The 26,461-nt window shown below is 48.3% G+C and overlaps 2 protein-coding genes across 19 annotated transcripts in view; one reads left to right on the top strand and one right to left on the bottom strand.

Annotated features, from left to right (window-relative positions):
- Nucleotides 1–19,930, bottom strand: part of heph (polypyrimidine tract-binding protein 1 heph) — a 119,639-nt gene extending 99,709 nt beyond the window's left edge. Inside the window, exons 1-5 of one of the 16 annotated variants that reach the window (XM_070281997.1) lie at nt 19,914–19,930; nt 18,991–19,201; nt 12,802–12,854; nt 9,465–9,494; nt 1,563–1,661 (exon numbers count right to left, since the gene is read on the bottom strand). In XM_070281997.1, coding sequence (XP_070138098.1) covers nt 1,563–1,661; nt 9,465–9,494; nt 12,802–12,813 — 141 coding nt within the window. In that variant the 5' untranslated portion in view covers nt 12,814–12,854; nt 18,991–19,201; nt 19,914–19,930. Of the gene's footprint in view, nt 1–1,562; nt 1,662–9,464; nt 9,495–12,801; nt 12,855–15,130; nt 15,184–18,990; nt 19,202–19,373; nt 19,637–19,841; nt 19,858–19,913 lie in introns of those variants that run through there. The other 15 variants (XM_070281998.1, XM_070281995.1, XM_070281996.1 and 12 more) reach the window with 15 other exon arrangements.
- Nucleotides 19,931–20,558: 628 nt separating this feature from the next.
- Nucleotides 20,559–24,234, top strand: LOC108127476 (putative inorganic phosphate cotransporter). 3 transcript variants are annotated; one of them, XM_017244577.3, is made up of 4 exons: nt 20,559–20,763; nt 22,561–22,641; nt 22,695–22,843; nt 22,905–24,234. In XM_017244577.3, exons 2-4 carry the CDS (start codon nt 22,614–22,616, stop codon nt 24,201–24,203), a joined length of 1,476 nt encoding a protein of 491 aa, XP_017100066.2. In that variant the 5' UTR covers nt 20,559–20,763; nt 22,561–22,613; the 3' UTR covers nt 24,204–24,234. The 3 variants fall into 3 exon arrangements, with proteins under 3 accessions (XP_017100066.2, XP_043067786.1, XP_017100075.2); XM_043211851.2 differs by lacking the exon at nt 20,559–20,763 and adding an exon at nt 21,281–21,462; XM_017244586.3 differs by lacking the exons at nt 20,559–20,763; nt 22,561–22,641 and having other exon boundaries at nt 22,699–22,847.
- The last annotated feature ends 2,227 nt before the right edge of the window (nt 24,235–26,461 follow it).

The following is a 26,461-nucleotide window of genomic DNA, read 5'->3' as shown; positions in this document are numbered from 1 at the left end:
CCTCCCTCGGGTTCTACCCCATAAACAGCCGGCCTCCTTTATTGTCTCCTGCATTTCTTTGTTATTAAATATTATTTTGCAGCCCCACCTTGGCGCAATTCACTTTTAAGCGCCCTTTTTATGGCCTACAAAGGTGCCCCGGGCCGTCTAACCGATCCACCCAGCCCTCCCGTGATTTATGCCACGCGGTCAAGTGTAAGCTCCACCGCTGGCACCTTGGGGGCAGCCGGGTTGGGTTTGCCGGCGGCTCGTCCCATTCCGGCCCAGCATTTTTTCATTAATCTACTTTTCACCCATTTTACGTTTCGTTGCCTGTTTTATGAACTGACAGCGCCGGCCGACTACTTTGCGAGCTGCGATTTGCCGTAATTAGTCGCGTCGGCAGATCAGGATATTAACCGACTAAGCCGGTTCGGGCCGGCTCAGCGGCCCATTGTGGTGGCCGCCTGTCAAAGGTTAAGCTCAAGAGGCATTGATATGCTGCTGTCCCTTTATTTATAAATTAAATTCACAATTTATTCGCGACTCATTAACCTGTGAGCTGATGGCCAATTAAAGAATGCAAATGAAGCTGCGCTTGGGATTATTTCCCCGGCCAGGGGGGAACTCCATTTAATTTGTAGAAAATTTTAGTTTTGCGGAAAAAATGAATTCAACGCAATTCAGAGTATTTTTTGGGCTCGACCGCACTAGGGAAAGCGGCGGCAATTTGCTTGATTTGGTTTGCGGGAAGCACAAATTAATTTTCCATGAAAGGGTGCATTCCTGCTGCAGGCCATCATTTATTAAACAACAGCTGACGAGGGGGGGTACAAGGGGTACAAATTAAAAGCGCATTTATAATGGTTACCGAAGGTGGTTTTTTGTGTTTTCTGGTTTCTGGCAAAGTTTCCCTGCTTCCGGTGGCCAAACGGGCACTGCTCCCCCGCTAACGAGCGTCCATTATGCAAACAATGAGCACGGCGCTTCCTTGTCAGATAGCACACGCCCGAATAAAAGTATCCCTCCTCTCATGTTGAGTGAAAAATATTGCGCATACGCCACGCATCCTGCGAGTGGCTTGGCTTTCATTCAAAAATAGATTTATGTGTGGCATTTAAGCGAACAAACAAACCGCCCGGACACAAAGCATCCGCCCAGCACCCTCAAAAAATCAAGAAAATATTATGCAGCATTTATCAAACGTGAAAATGTTAGAATCCATTGCAGCCCCCCTTCGTGACATCATTACGTCCCAACGGGAGCAACAATGTGCACTGTATTCGGGCGTCATTAAAATGTGATCACCTCGTATTAAGTCAAATGAGGAGACTGCAGGACGCGGCCGGGTTTTGATTTAGGAGCGGGCCATATTTCACGCAAGTGTCTGCTATCTAGCATGTGCTCCCCTTTCGTTTGGATTTACATTTATACAATCTCGCCCCAATTTCTTTAGGCTGGCCTTGGAATGGATTTGCATTATTTCCGCATTAATGCGCCACAACAGATAATAAAGCGTTCTTATTGCCGACGAGGGGCTGGCACTACACCCATGTCCCCCCAAGAGAGATTGGATCACTCACCTTAACTCCAATGTGCACCGATGAGAACTCTGGTTTGTGTATTGACGGTATCGGTATTGGTAATTGCATGGGAAGGGGGCAGGACATCATGGTCGCTACCTGTGGGAGAGAAAGTAGGAATAAGTTAGTTGACAATTCTATTACTGTTCTGCATAATGTGTGCTCTGCCCCCGGCAGCCCACTCCTCCTCTGACATGGCAATTTTTCGCTCTTTCTACGCGCGTATTTATGGCCCTCCTCCCAGGATCGGTCACAGCCCCACGCCCACTATCACAAATTCACGACCGCATTGCATTTCATTTGAAATGAGGACGAAAGCACCCATCACCATTGTCATTTCCGCTTTTAGCAACGACGTCAACGCTTTTGATGGCTTCATTTCAATGCATTGCATTTCGCTTTGCTCGCGGGCGGAAAATAAATCATGGCCCGGCAGTTCAGCAGCCCAGCAGCCCGGCAGAGCAGCCCCTATGCACCCGGCTTCCTTCCGACCAATAAAAACTTTTCGACTTGCCAGGACGATAATAAAAGGACAAGGAATAAGGATCAGAGACTGCGAGGCCAGTTACAACATTTGTTGTGTTTACAAAGTAGGATCCCCGAAAAAAGCAAAGCGAGGGAGTACACAGCAGAAAACATTTTAAATGTGAGTTGGGGATACCATCATGTTTTATACAAAATATTATCTTTTAAGAAAGAAAGCAGGGGACAGTGCCTGTTCACATTCGACCAGAAAAGTTTCAATTTCCGGGCTTTTTCGGCTCACTTCCCAGCCCATCTCCCCAGCCGTGCCACAAAAATTTTAAAACATTCTGGCGGACAAATTTCCTATCACATTACGCGTGTCAGCAAACAGCACCCCTTCGCAGCACGCAGCTTGGGAGGTCCCAGAACTATCCCCGCACTATCGACGGAAAGTCAATGGATCGATTACCGTGGCCCACAGCCCCTCGAAGACATCATAACAAACTATTTGTGTCACGCTCTGTCCCTGCCAGGCCCACACCTCTTGCCATTACCACCTGTCAGCGGCTGTCAGTCTGTTTACGCATTTCTCAGCGGGCGGCCTTAAGTGCAGGAGGAGTGACTAATTATTGGAAGTTTACAGTTTGGTAGCTGTTTCAAATGGACCTGTTTCGGGGCAGCCACCACTCGGAGCCTTTTTCCTCCTGTGTGGTTGCTACTCCTCCTGCCAGTGCTGCCGAGCGCGGCTTGGCTTGCATTTTAATGATGACAACAAACGGAAATTGACGTTGCCCAACTGAGCTTTCAACATTGTCGCCAGCTTTTTATGCGCCACGACACGCGACGTGTCGGGGGTCTCTCCACGCAACATGCGGCGGCCATATGGGACGGGGTGGTGCCTCCAAACTATTTAAAACAGGAACATAAACAGTTGCAGCTCGAAATATACACAACAATTGATCTGTTTTGGCGCACTCTTCCCGCCCCACCCCCAGTGGCGACATTGATGCATGACCCGGCTCTGGTCTCGGTCCCTGTCCTTCTGGCCACCCACGCGTTAATTTGTCCAGTTCTCTGTCCGACAACCATGGCGTTTGAGAGGCATAATAAATGTAATGTGGCAGCAATGATAGCGAAACGATGTAGCGGGACTGGTGCTGCCGTCGCTACGGATGCCCCATGCTCAATTAGCGCAGGGGGCTGGATTCGGGTGGTTGGTAACTGAGGCTGGTGGCAGTGCCCCGACCTACAAAGCCACGAAAACAATGATTAATGAGTAGTTGCAGCAGCGGCAATCATGCATCATTCGGTTAAGTTCAGTTGAGCGAAGTTGAAGGCCGAACGGCTGCACGACAATGGCATCTATGGCGACAGCCGTCACTGGGAACCTGCAACAAGTTCATGGCATTTGTCCCCGACGCCGCGATTTCCACTTCAGTTAGCATGCGCCACCACTCAGCCCCAGCTCCAGCTCCAGCTCCGCAGAGGAGCTACACAGCAAGTGGAATAACAAATCTGCGGCAGCCACCAAGCGACTTGATGCGCCAGCTGTGCCAATCGTGCAACAAATCAAGCGGACATTTTTCAGGAACTGAATCCACTGGAAAAAAGTGGGTTATACTATCGGTATATACTTTAAAATATTTTTATGGTTTTCAGAGCAAAAGAAAAGGGTTCCACGATAATTTTTGATATGAGGTAGTGGCTTCCTGAAGGCCTTTACCCAAAATCTGCTCTTGATTTAACTCTAGCTAAGTACTCTAGAAATACAAGATTGCCTTGTTGCCACAGCAGATCTGAAAGGACTAGACCAATCACATCTGCAGAATCGGAAGCCGAGGATGGAGAAACAAGTTCCGAGGCGACGGAATTGAAAAGCAACACGGATTTGCATAAACTTGGGGGACGGAAGACTGGCTATTGAACGGCAAGCCACTGGGATAATGATATGTCGGCACAGGGAGGGAGGTGGCATCCACCAGCTACAGGAGACAAAATAGTCGCAGTCGAGGTTCTCTTTCGGGTGACGACAAGTGGCTCTGAGGTCAGGGGCTTAGTGGACTTCGTGCAGCGCCTAAAACTATGCATCTGAGGAAAGTATCTTATATCCAAGTTCTGAACGTACTTGCAGAATGGCACTTGCAGAGGCCTTGTTAGCCTCCCCCCGAGAGTGCATGTGTGCGGCGGGGGGCGCATCAAATTGCATTAGCATGAAACCAGAAACAACACAAAAGAGCCGACGAGGAGCACCAGCAAATCCCGCTCCTTCTGTCTCGGCGGCGTCTCATGCTTCGCAACGGATTTCGCCTTTTTGAATTCTGATCTGTGTGCCACTCCGCCCTAAGCCGCCCTAGGCGGGAGGTCCTGCAGCGCCGCAGACACTGTGTGGAAAGGTTGTAATGCTGCCTGGCTTTGGGTAAGCCTCCTTCAGCTAGCAAGCCGGATCAGTTGGGAAATGCAGATGCAGATGCAGACGCAGGCCGCCAATTTTCGGCACTGCGAGAAAGGCTAAGTAAGTGCCTCGCTGAAAGGCACTTCCACGCCTCGTATAAGACGAGCTTTTTAATAAAAGTTATGCAGATGCTGGTGAGATGGCGAAAAAGCAGAGGTATCTGACAGTTCGCAAGGCCCCTCAACCGACAGACACCATCGTTCATCATTTAGCTCGTTGGGAGTCTGTCACTGCAAAGCGTAATTAAAAATGGTGTCGCTGCTGGGCTGCAATCACAGGTGGCGCACAGGTAACTCGATTCCTGCTGGCTGCCTGCAACAATGGCGGCAAATGAGTCGGCACATAGCCGGCAATGAAACCTTCAATTGCTGCCACTGGCGATAAGGTTTTTTAGTTTCCTAGTTTCCGATGAAAACAGAACTTAAATCCCGCTCAGCAGAAGCCAAACGGGCTTCAGACACCTTTAAATCCACTCCAATCACTAAACCCCAAACTCAAACACACAACTCAAATAGTCAGAGCCCACACCTCCACCTCCTCCCTCGCAAGTAACATCTTTCTTGGTCAGCTTGCGACTGCAGACAAACATTTTTCGCAAATTAAATGAAAACACAGAGAGCTATTGGGAGTCGGAGCCCTGACTTCCCCCAGAAGCTCGCGTTTTTTCTATCTGTTACTCATGGAGCACAAGGATACATCGTGTGTGGGAGTGTGTTCTACAGGAATACAGGAAGAAGTAAGGGTTTTTCATTAGAACTAGAAACAGAGCCGATCTTTCCATGCCAGTGTATCTCACTTCTATGATTATATGATCAGGATAACTTCCCACAAGGAGTAGCTTTGAAGTCTGGCTTAAAAGCCTCTTCCTAAAAAGGTATCAACAAGCAGCTGTCTATTTAAACTTCTCGATAAAGAAACATTTAGAACTAGTGGCCTGCCTGCCTTGTGCCCCAAACTAGGAACTGGAGTAATGAGTGTTTAGCCGCAACTTTGTAGCCATACTTTTTGAAATTCCGGGCTACGGAGCAAGTATAATGACATCCCAACCAGAACGAGTTTGGGGCCTGTGGACGCGTCATTTCGGCTCTCAGTCTGTCAAGCGTTGAAAAATGTTCGTTCATGAAAAATGGCTCGGCCTGCGAGGCTGCAGCAGACTCATAAATTCCCATTTAGCATCTTCAGATTAATGACTTCAGAATTAGCTCTCCGCCGGCCGGCCATGCAGCGCGCTCGTCGCTCTGAGAACGAACTGTGTGGGTTTCGCAAGCGGAGGACCAGCATTGCGGCACAGCTGATCGGCCGCGCTCTTACAGGTGATGAGCTCATACCTGGGCAAGTGGAAAAACCCGTCCAGCCACTTAGCCGGCAGCCGGCCGGCAATCTCAAAGCCGGGCTTACAACTGGCTGCCGACTATGAATGAAATTGTGTAACCGCCCGAGCGGTGACTATGATAGCTGTAATATCTTGCGTGTGAATCTTCCATGGGTCATAGCTAAGGTCACCCGATGGAGAACGGGGTTACCTGGGGAGTTTTGGCTGCTCCACTCAATTTTAAGAAATAGATTCAAGGCCCGATGGACGTGCGACTATTAATAGAAGCCCCCAAACGCTAAGGGGCCATCGGTCAGAGCTTCCTAAGTGAATTTCGCAGCACGTCCAGGCAGCACCTGAGGTCCGGTTCTGGCGGAGATGGATGATGACACTCTGGTCGTGATCCTGGCAGCCTCACACAATAATTAGCAACGAAATCACGTGCCGGCGAGTGGCTTTTGGGCTGCGGGTTAAGCAGCTGCCAATTTCAATTAAGCCGAGGCGGCGCAGCGTCCTGCTCCCAGGAGGAGGTGTGCTTTTAAATGAGCGCCGTGACTAATTACAAATTAAATTGACAGAAAACGTTTTAAACGTGTTGCATTTTCCCGTTGTGCATAATTTATGACTGGCCAGGTCTGCTAGACTGTTGGCCTGCTGGCCAGGAGCAGGACCGGTCAAATGGTCAGCTGCAGGAGCGGCTAATCTAGTCCTTTAGAGCTGGCCCCTGGGCTTTTGGGGCAATACGTTAAGCCGTTAGTGACGTGTGAAGGGTCAGTTTCTGATGGAAGCTCTGAAAACAATATTAATTATTTGAACAAGTCGTGTCTGTCAGTGTCAGGCACCTAGCTGAGATCCCTTCACAATTAAACACGGCCTTGGCTCCACTATCGGAGGTAATCAGAGTGGGGATAGTGGGGCAACGCAGACTCTACCTTCCTGCAGCTGAAAATTCTGCCCAACTTGACGCAACTTTGACGCGCCTCTGACATTTTTCTTGCCGGCGAGACAGGTGGGTGGGGGGGTGTGGTTGAGTTGAAACTCGACATATAGTTTTAATTAATTTAATTTAACGCTCATAAAATGTCAAACAATGTGGAAGCCCTGAACCCGCTCGCCCACACGAGGCGATCCGCGGAGATGAAAGTGGAAAGTTCCGCCCAGATGAAGCCTCAAACTGTCCTGTCAGCGGGTGCCCGCCTGCATATGACAAGAAGCGTAATTAACGCGGAAAAACCTCGCTCCGGAGCGACTAAGTTTATCGTAATTGAATTGCAGCGGAAACAGTGCTCGGCGAGAGAGGATGACCCGGACTGCAGACTGAAATCGCCAGACAAGTGATTCCGCCAGTAGGGCCAGTGATCGACAGCAATTGAAGGCACTTAGCGCGTATCCGTGTCACTTAGTTGATTACCCGTCTGCCCGCCGCGGCGGAGTGATTCGCCACTGACTGCCTTTTTGGGTTACTGGCCGACACTCTGCGAGGCTTTCTGGCTGCGAAATGAGGCTGAAAGCCGCAGTTGTGCGGCGAGCCGCAAAGACACACGAATCCCATTCACTTCACAAGCTATGAGCTTCAATTTTTAACTCTATAGTTGAGACAAGACAACCGATTATGGAGGCCTTTGGTGTTTCAAGAAAATCAAATGAAACTTTGGCTGTCTAGCGAACATTTGATGAAGTCATCCGCAGATTTTCAGATGGGTTCTATGGTTCTCTGCCAATACACACACCCACATACCCCTTCTGGTGTTTTGGTCTGTTGATTCCCACAGTAAACAGAACCGAAGAAGTAAACACGATTCGAAACTCTAATCTGGAGAGCATCGCATTTTTCAGCAGAAAGACACACTCGATCTATAGGGTAACACGCCATGGCAGAAATTCATGTTTCAAATAACAGAACCGAGCTCCAGATGCATTTGCAACTTCCGAGGAACTTTGGACGATCAACTGTGGAGCGCAAGACGATCGAGGGGCCTGAGGAAGACCTAATATCGAAATACAAACACACTTGGATGAAGATATGTGTGCGGTTTCCATCACCAAGACTCATTAAGGTAATTTTCCCATTAGCTTCGGTAGCAGAACGTGGGGGAGTAGAATCTGCGTCGACATAATTTATAGTTTCTATTTGCGGTCAATTAAACATCCATCTTGGCTTGCTCTGGTAACCCCGGCGGTGAAATATGCCACAGGCCCCAGTCCCCAGTCCCAGTCCCCCAGTCCCAGTCCCACACAGCGCTCCTCTTGGCAGACTTCCAAAAAGAATGCTGATTGCAGAATGTTGAAATGCAACTGTAGGAGGAGGTCCCCAGGCAAACACGCTCAGTATGCCCGACCGACTAAGTAGCTGTGGCCAGGCCACCTGTTGAATGCCAAGTGCCTGGGCCGTCTCTCTCTCTCCCTGCCCTTCTTCCGGAGTCATCATCATCCGTCAGTCGGAGGAGCCGAGCCATACATAGCCGGGTAGACAATGCAGAGACATTTTTCTTTTATGGAGAGCCAAGCCACAGGCAAGCACACTAGGAAACTGCTACATTTTGGCTGGCAGATCACGTAATGAAATGCACAAAATATGCGCCATTTATAAAGTTCTCCCCCACAGCCCACAGCCCGCCGGGTGCTGGGTGCTGGCTAGAAATGTGGCAGAAATTATGAGGCAACAGGCCACAAGCTGGCAGCCGACAGCCCCAAGAAGTAGGAGACACTGCACACACGTGCCCCGCCTTACACCTCTGGCTACACTCAATTGCGCGTTAATTTAGCGCAGCTCGCACTTCATAATTTCTTTCATAATTGAGTAAAGGACGGCACAAATCAAAGATAAATAGCCATGACGGAAGCCCATAAACACCCGCCGCTCTTCCTGGGGAAGAGAAGTTCAAAGGCTAGCCATGGAAAGCGTGAAAATCAACGCTATTTAGTCAATTACCTCCAAATAATACCAATCTTGGCAAGTACAATAGGAACTATAACCCCTCCTTCAGCCCATAGCCCGAGTTTGTGCTTCTAAGGTCGGTTTGGACTTCAATGGATGATGGATAGTACACTGCCCTGGAAAATTTACTAAATATTGGCAAGTACCTGGAGAAACTAACTTAGGCAACGCATTATGTCTTGTGGGGGAAATTAGTCTCCAATTAGGGCTGGGGATGACACCTGAGCAACGACCTAATGGGTCATCGGTTACCCTCGACTGGAGGAGCGAGTCCCCACTCCTAGTTGGCGAAACACATTAGGATTCGTCGATTAATCAAGTGTCCAAGCAGGGGTCGGGGCTGTTAAAGATAATCTTTCATACGATTTAGGTCTATATTTTAATGCCTAAATACAATTTCCTTTAGATTCCCCACTTGATAGAATTCACAGGCTAATAAAATGGCAATGGCAAAGGTCAAATGGTTTCTGTGCGAGAGGATGTGACCCAATCGAATCGGAATCGCGATAATTGCTCTACAAAACTCGCAACAGTAGAAAATAAATTAGCCCGGCTCTATTTTTCCCCCGGCCGCTGGCCAGGAATGGGCGAATAAATCTCAATTTATATGAAAATCGATTACGCTGCGCGTTATTAATTATTTAAAAGGTACTGCGGAAGTGGCAGGAGAGCTCTGTTGAGACCTCTGGAGGTAATTAATAAGGAAATAAACACCAATGCATTATTGAAACTTACGTTTTCTTTTTCTTCGTAGAACAAACTTACCTGAAACGAAAAGAGAAAAAAATCATTAGATAAGGTCGGTTGCAAGTTGGGTGTGTGTGGGGGGATTGGAGTTGAAAATTCATCAAAGGGGCTGGGCATAAATCACGGCCGGGAATGTTGCAAGAATTAATATAAAATGTTTGCGGCGAGCGCTTCTTTCATTTTCGGTTAATTTATTGGAGTCGAAAGGCCAACAAAAGACAGATATCCCCTCGGCCAGGCCGGAGGACAAAGCCAGGACACCCATTGAAGGGCCGCAACCGTGTGTGTCTCCACTGGCCTCTTTGTGTCTCATAAGTCATTTCGTGCGTCTCAAATAATTCATAATCGATTGTCAGGAGCCACTCCCCTGGCTCTAAAGTTTGCTCGGGGGACAAGTTTGTTGGAGAGCCGGAACTGGCTACTGGGAACTGAGAGCTGGGATCTGTGGGCGGGACAGGGCTCACATTTACTTATGAAAATCAAAGAGAGTCCTGGGATGGCCGGGAAATGGGGAGCGGGGAATAGGATTCGTTGGCGTTGTGGGGCTAATGGCTGGAACAAGGCAAACACGGAACGCTGCCTGAATTTCTATTAAGCAAAATAACTCAAAAGTAATTGCCCGAGCGATGTCGAGGTAGCACTGCACTCTGCCTCGGCGTGGCGCCCCAGTTGCGGAGCAAAAACATTCCGAAAACATCAATATGTGTACCTTAATGGATGCTTAAATAAATTATAACTTCAAATTGCGATTGCTGGAGCTCGCTCCTTGCCACTTGCCTCTGGCCTCTTGCCCCTTGCCGCTCCAGAAAAAAACTAACTGGAGTTGTGGCAGCTGGGGCACGTACGGCTAAATACATTACGCTCAAGTGCAGTTTCGCGAAAATATTTACACGTGATTCGCCTGCTTTCTTTCCGCAGAAGAATAACTTCTCCGCCCCCGCCACTTGGCAAACGCATTATTAAAATTTTATTAGCACTCGCAGCTCACTTGAAAAAAAACCAATTTTTAAATGGGGAGTTACATTTAAAAGGTCCTCACCTTAAAAGGTCAACCAATTAAGTTCCTTGTTTCCGAATTAGCGAAGGACTGTCGTAAGCCCAGATCCTTGATCCGGAACTAGCCCCAAGCTGCTCTCACCAAGGGCGACCCTACTGCACTTGGAAACAGTCGGTGGTAACGTGCTGCATGCCGAAGGAGGCAACAAGGCGTCGCCTGCATACCAATTGACGCACGTGTGCCAGGATAAGGTGGAAGAATATTGTTGAAAGCTCCGCCACACGCACACGCCGGAGCCCGAGTCCGAGTCCGGAGAGCCACAAGTGCCTCCAAGTGGGTCAAACGTGAGCCTTTCAAATGCTAAATGGACATTGCTTAATTCCATATTCCATGACCCCAAGGACCTCCCGTTCAAGGAGCAGCGCAGCCATCATAATAGCTCATTATGACGGCTCCTAACTTGTGCCAGCACTTCTGCTCCCAAACTTCATTAGCTAAAAGGCCTCCAGCTCTCCAATCCTCCAAGCCAAGACGGTTGCATGGTTTCCAGATATCCCCTATATTCTAAGAGACTAAGATCCCTCCCATTTTAACCCAATTAGTGCGATGTGGGAGAACGTATTTGCGAGTTAAGATGTGTATAATTACCACGTATACTCTCGCCTTAATATGTGCATATTATTGGTCGGTCTTTATTTTTACGTCGCGGTTTATTTTCGGTTCGGCGTCAAAAAGTGCATAACTTGGCCACCGTCCAACCGACAGAAAGCGAGCCGAACCCAGCCCACGCCCCAGAACTATATATTGAATGAAATAATTCCCAAAAGTATTTAAAATATCATTTTTTATGAGAAACAAGTGTCCGACAAAGTGGACAAACAAGCAATATGCAAAATGCTTTATAGCACTGCCACTACTGCCACTCTAGGATGTTCTGGACGAATATATTCCCAGAATAGAGCACATTCCTCAAAATGGACATGTTCTGATGGAGGAACAACCCTTGTTCTGCCCCCCACTTGGTGTTAAATGCGTGTCTTCAGGATCATCAATCTATCCCATTAGAAAGCCATTTTATCCGGGTATTTTTCCGGAAACTTTTCATTAATTTCAAAACAGAAATCTAGACAGAGAGCCCCTCTGCGACCAGCAGCTTGTGTGTAGGTGGCTGCTGTGATAGTTTTTGTGCCTCCAAATTTATGGTCGACATTTATTATTGCGGATAAAGATCGTTTATATTCCGCAAATGTATAAACACTTGATAATTTACAACTACCTTCTAATTCGAGCATCAATTTTGGTGACCATTTAATAGAATAGGCTTCCTTAATATCGATTCCCCTCGCAGATATCTTTGGTGGACAATTGTGGAGACTATGACTTGGAGTTCGATTAAAAGGCTACCTTTTTTAAAATCAAAATTAAGAGAAGACCTAAGGCAGAACTAAACCACGTTCGAGGTAAATATTATACACACAAGAGACTTTTCATTAGCAACGATATACACGGTGAGTGTGCCATTAAAACGTCCCCAACTATTGACTTATGACCGCCAGGAGGCTTCCAAAAAGGCGGCCCCTGCTGCAGGCAGACACACCCAATTATCAGGCAGTGTTCGCCCCGAGACATCGCCGGTCCATAAGGCAAAAATAAAATCGTAAACATTATTTTTAGCCGGCACTAGCAGGGACAGGCGCTGAAGCTCTTCCATATGGGGGGAAGAGATGATTTGCGCCTCCAACTCGAATACCGAATATTATGTTGGAGCTGGTGGCGTGCCGGGCCCAGCCACTCTGCCTAATAGACTGCCGGAGCAGACAGATCACCACAGATATAGTAGATATAGATATGTGAAAATTGATATGTGAAACTCTATTTACTGTTAATAAAATACAATCGAAAATTCATTTATTTATCTATGGCACGCTAAGAAATTGTAGCGCAAATATTTGCAATTCAATTGCAGCAGAAGCGGCAACAAATGCACACCAGCTCTGCGGACAGGAAAATCAAATCGAAATCAAAATCAAAATCGAAATAAATGAAACAAGATATAAAAATATCTGGCATCGGACTGGGGAGGCGTTGCTCTGGCTTTGGCTTTGGCTTGGCGTGCCATGAAAAGTATTTCTAGGGAGCATTTCTGGCGGGACAGAAGGACAGAAGGCGTTGGTGGGGCGAGAAACCAATAACATTCGTTCGTATTTTTTGAAACCAAACAAATGTTTTGAATTCCCTCGCATTCACTGGACTGCTTTCGGGTCTACTTGGAATGTTAGTTTTTTTTTTATAAAGAAAGAAAGTGTTATATAAAAGGTGTGCACTTACAACTTGACTCATGCTAACAGCTGTTTGGATGGACAATCACAACACACACTTACCTAGAACGAGAGAAGATAGAGGCGTTTGTGTTACGGTTAGGTAGGTGGTAGGGGGATGTCCTTAGATTTAAGGTTGGAAGAAGAGCAAAGCATGCTGGGGACAGGAGCTGGGGAGCCGGGACCGAGCCAACTTCCGTTGCCAGCAGCAGTTGGCAAACTTTTGTAAACCGCTGACCCTATTTATATTATTGTTTATTTTCCATTGTTTTGGTGCTGTTTAGCTGTGTACTCGGCCGTCTGTTATTCGAGAGCGTTTATTTATTTACACAAGCCAGTAGGATGTTTTTTAGGCGAAAAACAAAGAGCGCGAATCGAAATGGAATCAACTTTTCAGGCCAGAAGACAACATAATTACTACAAAGGCTAATTACTACAAAGTCTCGCAGCAAATAATCATTCGAACTACAACACCAGATAGATAGAGTGTATCTCATCATCCAAAAGCATGTTTCGTTTAATTTCCCGATTTATTGTCGAGACTGGGAAATCAAACAGAAACCATCAAAGTGGCTCACTCCAAGGCAGTGCCTGTGCCTGTGCCTGGCTGGCAGCCTGCCCGGTTTTGGATGACAGAAGGGATGTGACAGAGAAAAATGCCAAATATCGACGCACACAATGCCAGAAATCTCAATTATTTTGCCAAACATGTGTAGCTGTAGCTTGCTGCATGCTCGGCAATCCCTCAGATACGCGTGCCCCCAGTGCGTCGACAACACCAACAACTACAGATACATCATCCCAGCCAGCCGGCCATAAGTCAAATTGAAATCTTGTCAGCAGACCAAGAAATGATCTAGCCACACCAAATAATTCTGCAGCCGGGCATTCCGCGGCAGATATGCCACTTATTTGCGGCAGAGATGTATCTGAAGACACTGATCTGAGTGTTGTGCCACAAACTCATCCAATCAATTCCACTGAATGAAAATGAAAAGCGACGACAAGTATCAGGAGTGGCACGTCAAGCAATCGAGATTTTGGGAAAAAAAATCATAGTCTACGAGGAAGCCTAGTTCTGGGTTTAGTTTCAAATGCAAAGCAGGACTCGTGGCAGCAAGGACGACACCAGCAACTGCTCTAGAGAGATTGAATGAAATGCACGAAGGAGCTGAAAGGAAAGAAAAGGAGACTCTGACAATCCTGGAGGTCTGCAGCATTCACAGCCAACGCAACAAAAACACGGAGCGAAGATGCACATTCTAATCTCCGGAATGGACGAAAGCGCAAGAAAATAAGCCAAAAACTAAACCATTTTCTGCAGGTCTTCCTCCCGAGACTTCCTCGGCAAGGGGCCTCCCTGGTGGGATGTGTCTGGGGCTGCTGGCAAAGCTTAAGCGAAGTTTAATGATATCATCGCCAGCCAAGGAGAAGAGCATCAACAGGTGTTGGCTTCGTGACGCCAGCCGTTCTCCTAATTCGCTGAATTTATTACACATGTATCTCTAGATATGTATCTCTATCTCTGTATATGTATCTGTAGATACACAAGCTCATAGCCCAACTATGCCGCGCAGCGAGAGAACAATAGAAAGCATGTGCTAGTGTGTAGCACTAAAGTAAGCCCCATTTTTAAACAGCCTCCATTTTGTTATTATAAACACACTGCTGTTAACCTTATAGCCTCCTCCTCCAGTCTCACCCGTAGAGTACATCCGTACTTCAAGCTTATAAAGAATTATTAGCCCCTCTGCTCTGCTTCGGAGGGGCTCTGGTGGGGTTGTTGTAATGGCGATACTCGCCCACAGCTGAAATTTGTGTTTTGATTATGGGCAATTGAAATAAATTTCGAGTCAAATGGCCCGGCTTCCGAATGGCTCGGCTGGCGAGAGCACTATTCTGAATTCTGTGCAGGGCTTCGCGAGTTCCAAATACACTTCCAGGCCGGCACTATAATTGGGTCTTTGGCCACTTCCACTTCCGAACCGATCCCCATCACTCTCGGGAGTTTCAAGTAGATCATTTTCCATCCATCCATCTGAACTGCAGCTGAAACGCAAAGCGCGTGGGACCAGAAAGTGCTAGCCCGACGATATTTCCAGCTTTGTCAGCGATCTGTGGCCAGCACTCTTGTTTGTTTTGATAGTCTAGTATTCTAGCCAAAACATAGAGGCCTTTATCGTTTGTTTTCACGAAGATGGAATAACAATAAGCTCCCTCCCTTAATCGAAGAGTAATCCCTTAAGCCCTCCAACAAGCCCTAGTATTTAAAACTAAAATAAGCCAGAAACACTATAGAAGGTACATCAATATTTTAGAACATCTGCTGATTTACTCACCCACTTAGAGGAGCCCACACATGTGGAGCCGCGTTCAGCCTGGGGCCCTGGGACGATCTCTACGCTGGGTCACCACTTTCGATTCGCGACAGATTAGTTCAGGACCAGGACTAGTACTTTAGATCGGAAGTGAAGCTGGTAATTGGCTGGCGCCTTTGTGGATATCCGAGAAATTAATTTCTCTGGCAGGCAGGCAGGCGGGCAGAGCACTCTAATAAATTTGAATTTGAAATTCACCCAAGCTGGGAGATTAAGGCCTCCACATCGGATGTCAACAAAAAGATTTGATGTCTCTTTGATTATTTATCAGGCATATGGCTATTAGAATTCAGATGAATCTGAATCAGATTTACGAGCTGACTGGGGCGGAGCGAGAGGCTCTGAACTGCACACGACACTCGTACGCGCGGTAATGGTGGTTTGTGTTTCTAGTGGTGCTAGTGGTTCTAGTGGTGCTAGCGGTCTAGTAGTTGTTCTAGCGAGGGGAGCGGACGGGCGCCTGCAAAAATCGAAAGAGAACAATTCCGGTATGAGACGGTTGTTTATATCAACGGGTATATCTGGAGGATGTCCGGACGGGGTGTTGTTTATACATCTTTTATGTTGGTATGACGGCGCGATCTTGGTTAGGCTCAGACAGGCGGTGGGTGGAGGTGATGGAGGTAGAAGAGGGCGAGGCGGGAGGAATAGGTTATAGTTTGGTGAAAAGTGCGGAAGTGGGGCACGCGACTGGGTCGAGCTGGGGGGACGATGCGCAAAACACATCCAACATCCAACCAGAGCAGTCGCGGCGCCTCCAAATGAGAGCTATTCTTAGAATATTTTATAGGGAATTTTAAATTATTTTAATGCTTTGGAAATATTCTAAAATAGCCCACATACACTAGCGAGGTGAGGCGGCCACCAGACAAACAAAAGATGAGAGGAAACAATAGGAAATATAATATGCAGAAGACAGGGACGGGCGACAGAGAAGAGCCACCAGAAGACAATAGGGCTGTGTGTTCTTCCGTAGATTCTAATGTGTAGATGGTAGAGTGCAGTGAAGATTATTACGGGCGATGATTGATGTTTTATTTGAAAAGACCAACACCTTCTTCCCCCTCCTCCCCACTGCCTTGCTTCCTTATCAACCACCCGATATAGAACCGCGATCGTTAGGGGTATTAACTTGTCAAGCTATGTTGGACGTGTACGTGCTCCCCGATAAAGATACTGTTCTACACTAAGAGAACCTTAGTTAGACCTATCATTATAGAACGTTTAAAGTGTGAGCCATTTCTTGCAGTGAAGATTATTGGGTGTGGGGGACTCCCCCGTGAGCCCATCCGATGTGTCCTCCACTCGCCGGGTCATGCAGAAGATCTATTATGCATCGCGCCCCAACAAATTGACGTATTTGACATGGCTCCTGCGAGGGAAATTGGTAATCCAAGCATTCTGATGGATCGATTATGTCGAATATCAATAAAGGGTTGCGCCCTTTCCCCCCTGATGATGATATTTTCCACAAAATCGAAATTTTCCAGCACCACGTGTTGATTAGTCTTTCATGTTTCATGAGTTCGTCCGAAAAGCCAATGAGGCAATTAAATCTTTATTTACTCGCGACCATCACGCTGAATACGCACTGAATACAAGTTCGCGCTCCGCGAGTTTCGGCTCAGGCCATCAATCCTCATCAGGGCGACCTTCCCACAAGCATTCAGACTCTCTTTCTCGAATCCGAGGGTCAGAACCTGTTTCAGTTACCAGCACGCACTTCGTATTGTTAGAAACAGAGGTTGAGGTTGGAGGAACTCGCGCCATTAATCATTTTTGAGGCGGTTTGGGCCTATTCCCCAGTCCGGGCTCTTTCCAGTTACGCATGTGCGTTAGTTAATTTGTAAGACTGTCGTAATTAGTCCAGAATGCGGACTTGTTTTAAAGTTTGGCTCTTAGTTCCACCATCCAACTAGTGTGAACTAAACACATTCGAAGGAAAAGCAATCAAGTTAAAGGGCATCGCGACAACGACAGCAACAGCCACTTCACAGAATTAAAAGACTGGGAGCGTGGAGTTCCAGAGCCCTGAGGTCAGATACGAAGTACCTAGTCCCATTGAGTTATATAATATTCGAACCAGAAGAACACCTTCTCTGGAACTATTAGCACCCCAAGACGACGCAAAACGCCTCCTGCTCCAGCATACCTTCTCCGGAAAGGGGTACCACCACCATATGTTTGGAGATACAATCACACATGAGAGCGGAGCCCGAAGCCCAAAACCAAAGCCCGAATCACCGAAGCACCGAAATTTGTGCTCAAGGTCAGGCCCGTTGAGTTTCGAAACTGGGCATTCAACTTGATAATTTATGAAACTCGTTTGGGAATAACTACGAGTGGAGAAGGGTATGTAAAGCAGCCGAGCAGCCGATGGTAAGTGAAGTCGGAGCGAGGCCTTTTGGAGGGTATGGGTATGGGTATGTGAAGAGGAGGGGACCGAGTTATCCAAATATGGGGCAGAGGGATGTCGCTCGCTCGAGAACGATCCATTGATCGCGATAGCTGCTCCCCGTCAGTCGGGCTTAGTTCCGTGCGCAGTTCTCGAGCGAGGTTCCTCTGGCCTGGCCCTGCTAGTATTCGTATTCTTCGCAAGAACTCGCTTCATCCCCGTCGAGTTCCTTCAACCCAGTGACTCAGTTCGAGTGCAGTTCAGGTAAAACTCGTTTTTATTTTTTTGAATTTAATTTCGCGCACGCACCCAGCCTTGGCAGTGAAACAGTCCAGTTTAGACTCAAAATCTCGCGAGTGGGAGGTGAGTGGGTGGGGAGTGGGTGGCGAGTGGGTGGGGAGCCATGACTGACAACTGTTAATCAGCAAATCGATGACTGACGCGGCACATGCGGGTGCCGCACTTAATTTACTTTCGATTTTGCACACTGCGCTGGGAAAACATAAACACAATTTACGGTGGCGGTTGGATCTTGGAGATGGGGGTTGGCGGGTGGAGGAGAGCCCCTGGAGAACCCTGAGAAGGGGACTCGGCGTCGGCTACAATTGGAGACTTCCACTAAATCCAGCGCTCAGAACCCGGGCCAGACGCTAATTTGATATTTTAATGGCTTTTTGTTTGCAAATTACTCTCGACTCGACTCGACGTCGCGTCACCTGCACTTCCTGCCCCCGCCCTCCCCCGCCATGGCTCTTAAATAACGGGCCTAGTTGTACGACACTGCCACGGGACTCCAACGTAGCCATGTATAACCGAGTTACTTTTATTTCTTGAAAAAAATACGACAAGGCGTGAGTTCTGGACCATTCTAGGAAGGGTGGCTCCTATTAGAGAACTCTATGAGGTTGGTTCCATCCCAAAATAACCATGGAACGCGTACCCTAAAGCCACAAAAAGTATAAACAGACACCATCCACATATTTCGCTGACCGACCATGCGAACCCACAGCCACAGGCGAAACGTCAGCACAAAAATGTCAACAAAGTGGAAACCTCCGGGGCGGCAGTCAGAGTCAGGTGTTCGGAACGAGTGAGTGGCCAAAACCGCAGAGTGGTCAGTCCCACTGGACCTGGATTGCCGTGGGAGTGGTCGTCCAAAAATCATCTTTTTAGGCCTAAAAGATAGGTCTACTCCTAGTACTCCTAGGCCTACTTAAGTAGGAGAAGGCCCATCAAGTATCTGGAAGGATGGCAAGCAGGGCGGATAGATAATGATTGAATTCTACAGATTCTACAGAAGAAGCTCAGTTACGTGGGCGGAAAAACAGGCAGAGTGCATTAGGTAGGAGAGAGTAGAAATAATAATAAAATAAAAGAAGAGTATATGAATAAGGCAGTGGGGTGTGTAGTGGGTGGAAAAACTTACAAGGTGACTTACAAAACGGGTGGCACGGAGACTTGCTCTTTGATTTTGATTCTGGATGAGTGATACTGGATGCGAACCGGGTTAAAATATGTGCTTTTGGGTAAAACTTGAAGTCCGTTTCGGATGTTTCATTCACTTTTAGACAATTTAGACACGTTCGAGGGAAAGACGCCAGACAGTGGGCGCGGGGCGCGGCAGAGAAACGTGATCCCTAAAAACAAAATGTCTAATTTTAATGAAAAAAAAAATTAAAAATTTAGAGGAAAATGCGTCTTTGGATGAGGATTCGTTGGATTTTAAAGGCGCGTTCCTTCACACAAACACACACAGATACACAGATACAGATACAGATACGGATGCGCGAGGGGATTGTTTTGACGAACCGGCAGAGGATGTTCCTTCTCGATGGGTTGAGGTTTCTTGAGGATTCCACCAGGTACCACGGCACCGAACGCAACCCACCACTGGGCACAAAGGGACACAAAAACACGGGGAGGGCGAGCGGGGATCGCGCAGAAAGTACAAAGAAGGACACGAAAAAAAAGCTAAAAACTAACGGGACGAGACCGAAACGAAGCACAAAAAGAATTGTATCCAAATGTTAGATCGAAACTGGGAGAACGGAAGGCTCGGGCTCGGGTGACGTGAAACACAAATTCGACTCGTTGTCGTTCGTTGTTTTTTTTCCCACAAAACTCGCAGAGCGGTGAGTTGCCGGCACTTCGCCCCGCCCCGTCCTCTTTGCCGCTTCTTCGCCGTCAAGCGCCGTCAATTGAGCGTCCGTTGGCTGGCTTTTTGGGCGGTTGAATCGCACTAAACTTTTTCACTCGAGCACTTTATTATTCTATTACCGCCTGTTGCTGGTGCAGCTGCTGCAGGCCGGCAGGGAGACACGCACTGTACTTCGTTAATTAAACACTGACCGTTAGCCGACCGACTGACCGACACACATCCGGCTGATTCTGATTCTGATCGTCGGAACTGACAAATCCACGCAACTGTCGCAGCAATTGAGCTATTGGCTCACCGTCAGGCTGAAAATGCGCCGAACAAGCTTTCGGGCGCAAAACAAATTGTTTTCGTTGGACGATAAATTGGACGATCGGATCGCGCTCTCTGATTGGATTAGTGTGACCAAGTGTTGTGGCACAAAATATACCTAATTTATTCCATTCTATCTGGCAACGTTTGAGGCCTATCGATTTTTTTTTTGGTATTTTCTATGAGTATGATCGGTCTGTAAGCGGTCTGTAAGCAGGCGCTGTTAACCAACAGTCGTGGTGAATTTCAGGTTTGAATAAAAAGATTGAAGTTTCAAAAACTATTTAAAAAAAAAAAAACAATTTCATATAATCGTAGTAGTAATATTAGTCAAATAAATATGGAAATTTTGAATTTCTTTGATATTTCTTTGATCTATAAAGTTTTAAATCTGTAGGTTCCTGCCCTAATTTACTGCCCACTTTAACTGCCTAACTACTATGACGTCACCTTCCCCTCCGATCGGTAGTGATTCACGGCCGACAGCCCCACCGCCGCGCTCAGCTTTTGCGATTTCCGAGCAATTACAAGCGACTCGCATTCGGAAAACGATCCGCAAATACGGCGGATGAAAACGGTGGAACGGCCGCAGAACTAGAAAACAAAGACCGAAGAGAGTCGCGGACGCGGACGCACGAGGCAGCGAAAACGGGTCGAACGGCAATCAAAACAAAAGACTTGATTAAAATCAGATATTAATAGAAAGCCAAAGTGCACACATCGAGCAAAAAGGTTCGGTCAAGTGAGATATGTAACGCGGGTGTCGGTGGGCGGCGCAACAAAGTGGTCGGGTCGGCATGCCAGGCATTCCCTTCGAATCTCATTCGAGCGACAAGTATCTGTGAGATACGCGGCGGGACTGCAAAATTCCTCGACCCGAAATTCGGGCAGCGGCTGCGGGGTTAAGGTCGGCAGGACCCGGGGCGAGGGGGTGGGTGGAATGAAGTAATTTGCAAAATCTGCACTAAAATGCAACAAAAATTCGCGAATGCAACTATTCCAACAATGCACCTAGAAGATATGATATGACACACACCCACCCTGGCGGCCGAAATCAAAATACACACACAAGGACGCCCCGCACGCACCGATCGAACCGCGTTCTTGGGCCCCGTGCCCATTGGTTCGCTGGGAGTATCGCGTTCTTGCCGTGGAGGGCCCATCCACATGTGCTCGTCGTGGATTTACGGTTCACTGAACTTCAACCGCTTCCAGGTGACCTCCGCCTCTGCCAGTCTACCCCCCGCCCCCCCATGTAACTCGCTGGCCAAAAAGACAGGGTGTTACGCAATTCAAGACATTCTATACAATAGAGCACATAATTAAATCCAAATGGAAATTTATTTTTACACATTTTTTATCGCCGCACAGGGGCTCTGATAATAAAGTTGTCTGCATGTGTTCGTACATCCGACAGACATATCTGAAGTGGTAAGCAGGTCAAGATTATTTTCGAATTTTCGCCATGCGGCGTCTTAGCTTATATACCGGTGTATATAGCCACATAAACCAAAGACATTTAAATATATTTTTCTTTCAAATATAATTATTTCAACGCCTGTATCTTTGGGATACCACATTCCAACACAGTGTGTGGTAGGAGGATTCCAATAGATACCTTATCTGCACCTTTGGCTAAGGCCGGGACTTAAAAAGCATAACCAGAAGCACAGGAAGGGGAAGGTTCGCGTCGAAACACTTTCCGGTTGCGTTTTTGGGGCTCTTGGTGGACAGCGCCACAGTCGCCTTCCACCTCACGCCACCCACCACCCACCTCCCAGCCGCTCGGCGATTGGCAGCCGTCCACACGCCGCCATCTATTAGGCCATTAGAACAATTGAAGAGTGTGTGGGAGGGCGTCTGGGTGGCACTGAATAGTGTCTAGTTAGCCGCTCTGATAAAATTGTGAATTCTTCTCAATTATTTTCCCACGCTGCCCCTATCCCAGCGACACTTGGAGGGAACTCTACCCTAACCCAGAACAGAACCCGAGCTCAGCTCAGGCTGATGGCCAAAGTTTGCAAAAAAACATAAAAAAATAAATAAATAAAAGGTTTTCATGGAAGCTACGCTCGTCTGGAGAGGGGTCTGTATACTCCGATACTCTGGAAAAGTGCAGAGGCATCGAAACCGGCACCTGCCAGTCCTCCCAGTCCTCCCTCCCTGCCTCCCTGCTGGAAGCTGACTTGCCGAGTAAACAAAATCGAACTGCCCGGCTGCCGGCCCTTCTCATCAATCGGATTATACTTCTCGGGAATTCAACGCCATTTTGTTCAACATTTATGACTAAAAGTCGCAATAGAGCTGAGCTGGTGTTTCCAAAGGTTCCGCTTGAAATTCCAAAAAGAATTGGGGCCTATCGTTCCACGAACTTGGAGGGTTGGGACTCAGATCCCCATTTTTGCGATAAAAGATTCTATTCTTGTGACTGTTTCGTCTATTTTGGGAGTACTAGTTTTGGATTAGTACTACTACCATTAGTTAGTACTTCCATTAGTGGCCTAAAATCTAAAACTAACTTCATTTTAGTGGCGCCTTTGAAGCAACCAAGCCCCCCATTGTTTAGAAGCCCGAGCGGCAGTATGGAGGCCATCGAAGACTCAACAAAAGGTAAGCCCCTGCGATCTTCACCCGCAATGTCATCCACTTCATCTTTCCTCCAGGAGTGCCTCGCTTGGGGCTGCGCCACGTGCAGGCGGTTCTGCTGTTCATCGGACTTTGCGCCAACACAATCCTGCAGCTGAACGTGGGCGTGGCAGTGGTGGCCATGACTAACACCACCACGTCCGTCGATGGCGAGGGCGACATCCCCGTGGGTAAGCGAAAGAGTGCCCCACAACCACGTCTCACTGCTCCCTTTACTCCCATTTCAGAAATACAACTGGAGCGAGGTGGAGAAGTCCTACATCCTGTCTAGCTTCTACTGGGGCTCTGCGCTGGCCCAGTTCCCCGCCGGCTACTTGTGCAAGCGGTTCGGCTCCAAGGCAGTCCTCTTCTGGGGCACTTTGGGCTCGTCGCTGCTCAGCGCCCTGACGCCTCACGGAGTCTACGCCGCCGGCTGGCAGGCGTTCTGCGCTATCCGGCTGTTGCAGGGCGTGTGCCAGGTCACCTGGCCGTGCATCCACCAGCACCTGGCCAACTGGTGTCCCGAAGCGGAGCGGACACGCCTGGGCGCCTTCGCCTACACCGGGTTCGACTGCGGCAACGTGCTGGCCATGTACGCGGCTGGTATGATAGCCAGCTCGTCCCTCGGCTGGCCGGGAATCAGCTACTCGGCGGCCGCCCTGGGTCTGGTCTGGTGCGTGCTCTGGCTGCTCCTAGGAGCCAGCAAAGTGACCGAGGCCCGGTTCATAACCGAGGCGGAGAAGTGCTACATCCTCGGCGATCTGCAGCGGTTGGAGAGAAAGGAGTCGCGATCCAAGAAGTTGCGGATACCCTGGAAGGGAATCTTCACGTCGGCTCCCGTGTACGCCCTACTATGTGCCCGGTGTGCAGACACCTGGGGCCTGTCCACCATGCAGCAGGAGCTGCCGGCGTACTTGAGCGGCGTCCTCCGGCTGGACATGAAGAGCAATGCGCTCTTCTCCTCCCTGCCCTTCCTCCTGATGTGGGGCATGTGCTACGTTTACTTGGTCATTGCGGATGTGCTGCTGCAGAAGAAGTGGCTCGGGCTGACGGCTCTGAGGAAGACCTACACGACCATAGCGCTGTGGGCGCCGGCTTCCATAATGCTGGCCCTCGGCTTCGTGGGCGAGGGACACCAGAACGTGGTCCTGCTGCTGATAACGCTTAGCGTGGGCGTGAGCAGCGCCGCCACCATCGGCACCGAGCTGAACACCATGGACTTGTCGCCGAACTACGCCGGGATCCTGGCGGGGATCATCACCAGCTTCACCAACGTGGTGGCTCTGCTGACGCCCCTGGTGGTCGGCGTGCTGGTGACCGATGCCGGGGAGCGGGGCCAGTGGCAGGTGGTCTTCTGCCTGGTGGCCGGGGTGCTCTTTGCCGGCAACGTGATCTTCATGGTTTGGGGCACAGCTGTGACCCAGCCGTGGAACGAGGCGCCGGAGCTGCAGGGCGAACTAGAGCCGGAGGAGAAGCCGTTTCAGCTGCTCGCCCAGGAGGCGGCCGACAACGGAGTAGACTTAAGGATAAATTGTAAAAACCCCTGAGACTTACAATTAAAACTCATTTCAAAAGACCTCTGCTGCAGTTCGAAACTGTCTTACAGGAGCGGAGAATTTATTGGAGGCTTAGGAAACGGCCCATGAATCATCCCACAACAAACACTGCAATTGATGCAACTGCAGAATGTCAATTGTGGGAGCGTGCTGGTAATCGTAATATACGAGCACCTTGCCTCCGGAAAGTATAAATCCCCCCCGGCCGAGTTATCCCTCCTTAAGTCCGGACACGGACACCTGAACCACCTATGTATGGAGCCATCGGAATCTAAGTAAGAGGCCTGCATAAAGAAGACATTAAAAGCGTAACTACAAGGAGCCACATAAATAAATAACAGCAGCTGCTCCGGCTCCACGTCGCTCCACTTGCGAGACAAGCGCTGTGTCTGCTGCTGCATATTTATAGGCGCATAAAATATTGTCGTTTATTTTTAATTTAATGACAAGAAATTTGTGCGCCCACCCCGCCCCGCCCAGGCCCCGCTCCTGGCCTCTTTATCCTGGCCGTAATGGCCCGTGGCCGTGCAATCTATCTTCCGGTCTCCATTTACGACAAAGCAAAACAATTACAGCACAAATATCACATGAACGGGAAGCGATAATCAGCAAGCGGCCCGGGGGAGTCCGGGTGGCAGGATAGGGTGGCACCACAGCCTCTACTTTGGTCAGCGGCCATCTGTCAGTGGTTGAGGTCTCCACTCAGGGAGGGAGAGGCCAGCCACTACACGGCGGAAAATCGGTATTTTTCATTTGATTCCTCCAAGCGTCTGGCCTTGGGAAAGAGGCTGGCATTTGTTCCCAGTGTGGCGACTGTTTAGTGCGGAGCGGCACGTTGATAAAACATTTCGGTTCGTTACGTTATGCTTTACTTTATTTTATTTACAATACGCACGCATTTTACTTTTTACCCCGCCACCGGACTCTGGCCGTAAGCGGGCATCATTTTGGGTCATTATTTGGTTACGTGCGCTAAATGAGACGCAACAGAGACCCGCCCAGCCGCCACATTTGAATTACGTGCGTGGAGATTACGTTTTTTATTCGCAACTGCCCACCTGTCGGGAGCTTTTTCTCGCCCCCTATGGCCATGGCAGCATATGTTTCCGTCCGATTCAAGCGTTTTTCAACAGAAACCCCAGTTCCAGGCCCTGCAGTTAGCACCTGGAGATGGCTAATGACGGTGGCTGGCCAAATGCAGCCTCCAACTGCCACTTCCTTCATGGAAAGGATTGCACCTGCCCCTTCTTCCACGCCGGCTTAAGTGCTCCACTCCTGGCCCTAATTGAAAGAACCTCTGCGGGGCAATTCGAGGACAGCAGTGCACTGAAAAAAGAAGTCTTAAACCAGTTAGAAACCAGTATAATTAAGGCTTTTTAAACAGTGCCCTATTTCTGGCAGTGTATGCTTTAAGTTCTATACCAAAATCGACTTTGCCTGCCAGTCAAAGTTTGGGGCAACACAAACCGAAAAACTTGCATTCCTCTACGAGGGTGTTGCAAAACTTTTGAAGGCACCTGGAAGAGTGTCTGGCAAGCGTGGAAGCTTCTAATTAACGAGCTCTATCCTTAGAACTTCTGATAGCACTCCTATATTTTAGGATCTAGGCCAACATTCCTTATTTCTTTTCCTCAATTTTTTCTAATGATTTTTCAAAATATTTGGAATGTCCTTCCTTCCTAACACGATTTTTGAAAGTGTGCCTGCCGGAGTGCAACTCCCTCAGCACCAGATTGAGTCTCTATATTGAGTTAAAAAATTTCATTTGCTGCATGAGCTCTAATTGCCCATCTCCCTCGACTCTTTCACTCAGCCAAGTGTTGCAAACTTTTAAATTAAATCCTTGTAATCCGATTTGGACAACTGATTTTGGCCGCCCGTCGGACATGAGCCCAGACTCGGTCGTTATGGTTGACGAGGCACTGAGAACTGAGACATTTGAGGAGCGGAAATGTAAAGTTTCAATAAGATTGCAGTTAAATCTTAAATCATTTCCTAATTGCCCGTTGATGTGCTCGCTCACTTCGTTCCCTCAACCTGGAATCGTGGAAAAACTTCTCACAAAAGGACCATACATCCCCAACAATAAAGTGCACTTTTATTCAATCTATTTGCATGCCACATTGAAAGGCGATATTTCGCAGAAGAGCAACATTGCAAATTATTTATACATTTTGCGGGCCAACAAAAACGGCTCTAGAAGACCCGCCAAATTTGGGCTCCTTTTGTTGAATTTTTTATATAATTTG

The sequence above is a fragment of the Drosophila bipectinata genome, chromosome 3R (genome assembly GCF_030179905.1).
Source record: "Drosophila bipectinata strain 14024-0381.07 chromosome 3R, DbipHiC1v2, whole genome shotgun sequence".
In the NCBI taxonomy this organism is placed as follows: domain Eukaryota; kingdom Metazoa; phylum Arthropoda; class Insecta; order Diptera; family Drosophilidae; genus Drosophila; species Drosophila bipectinata.
This window is presented reverse-complemented; position numbering and strand designations above follow the sequence as displayed.

What these genes read in the sequence shown, in the direction of transcription:
- LOC108127476 (XM_017244577.3), top strand. Translation starts at nt 22,614, where the DNA reads ATGGAGGCCATCGAAGACTCAACAAAAG. An exon ending in CATCGAAGACTCAACAAAAG is followed by an intron (nt 22,642 to 22,694) that starts GTAAGCCCCTGC and finishes TCTTTCCTCCAG; the next exon opens with GAGTGCCTCGCTTGGGGCTG. An exon ending in ATGGCGAGGGCGACATCCCC is followed by an intron (nt 22,844 to 22,904) that starts GTGGGTAAGCGA and finishes CTCCCATTTCAG; the next exon opens with AAATACAACTGGAGCGAGGT.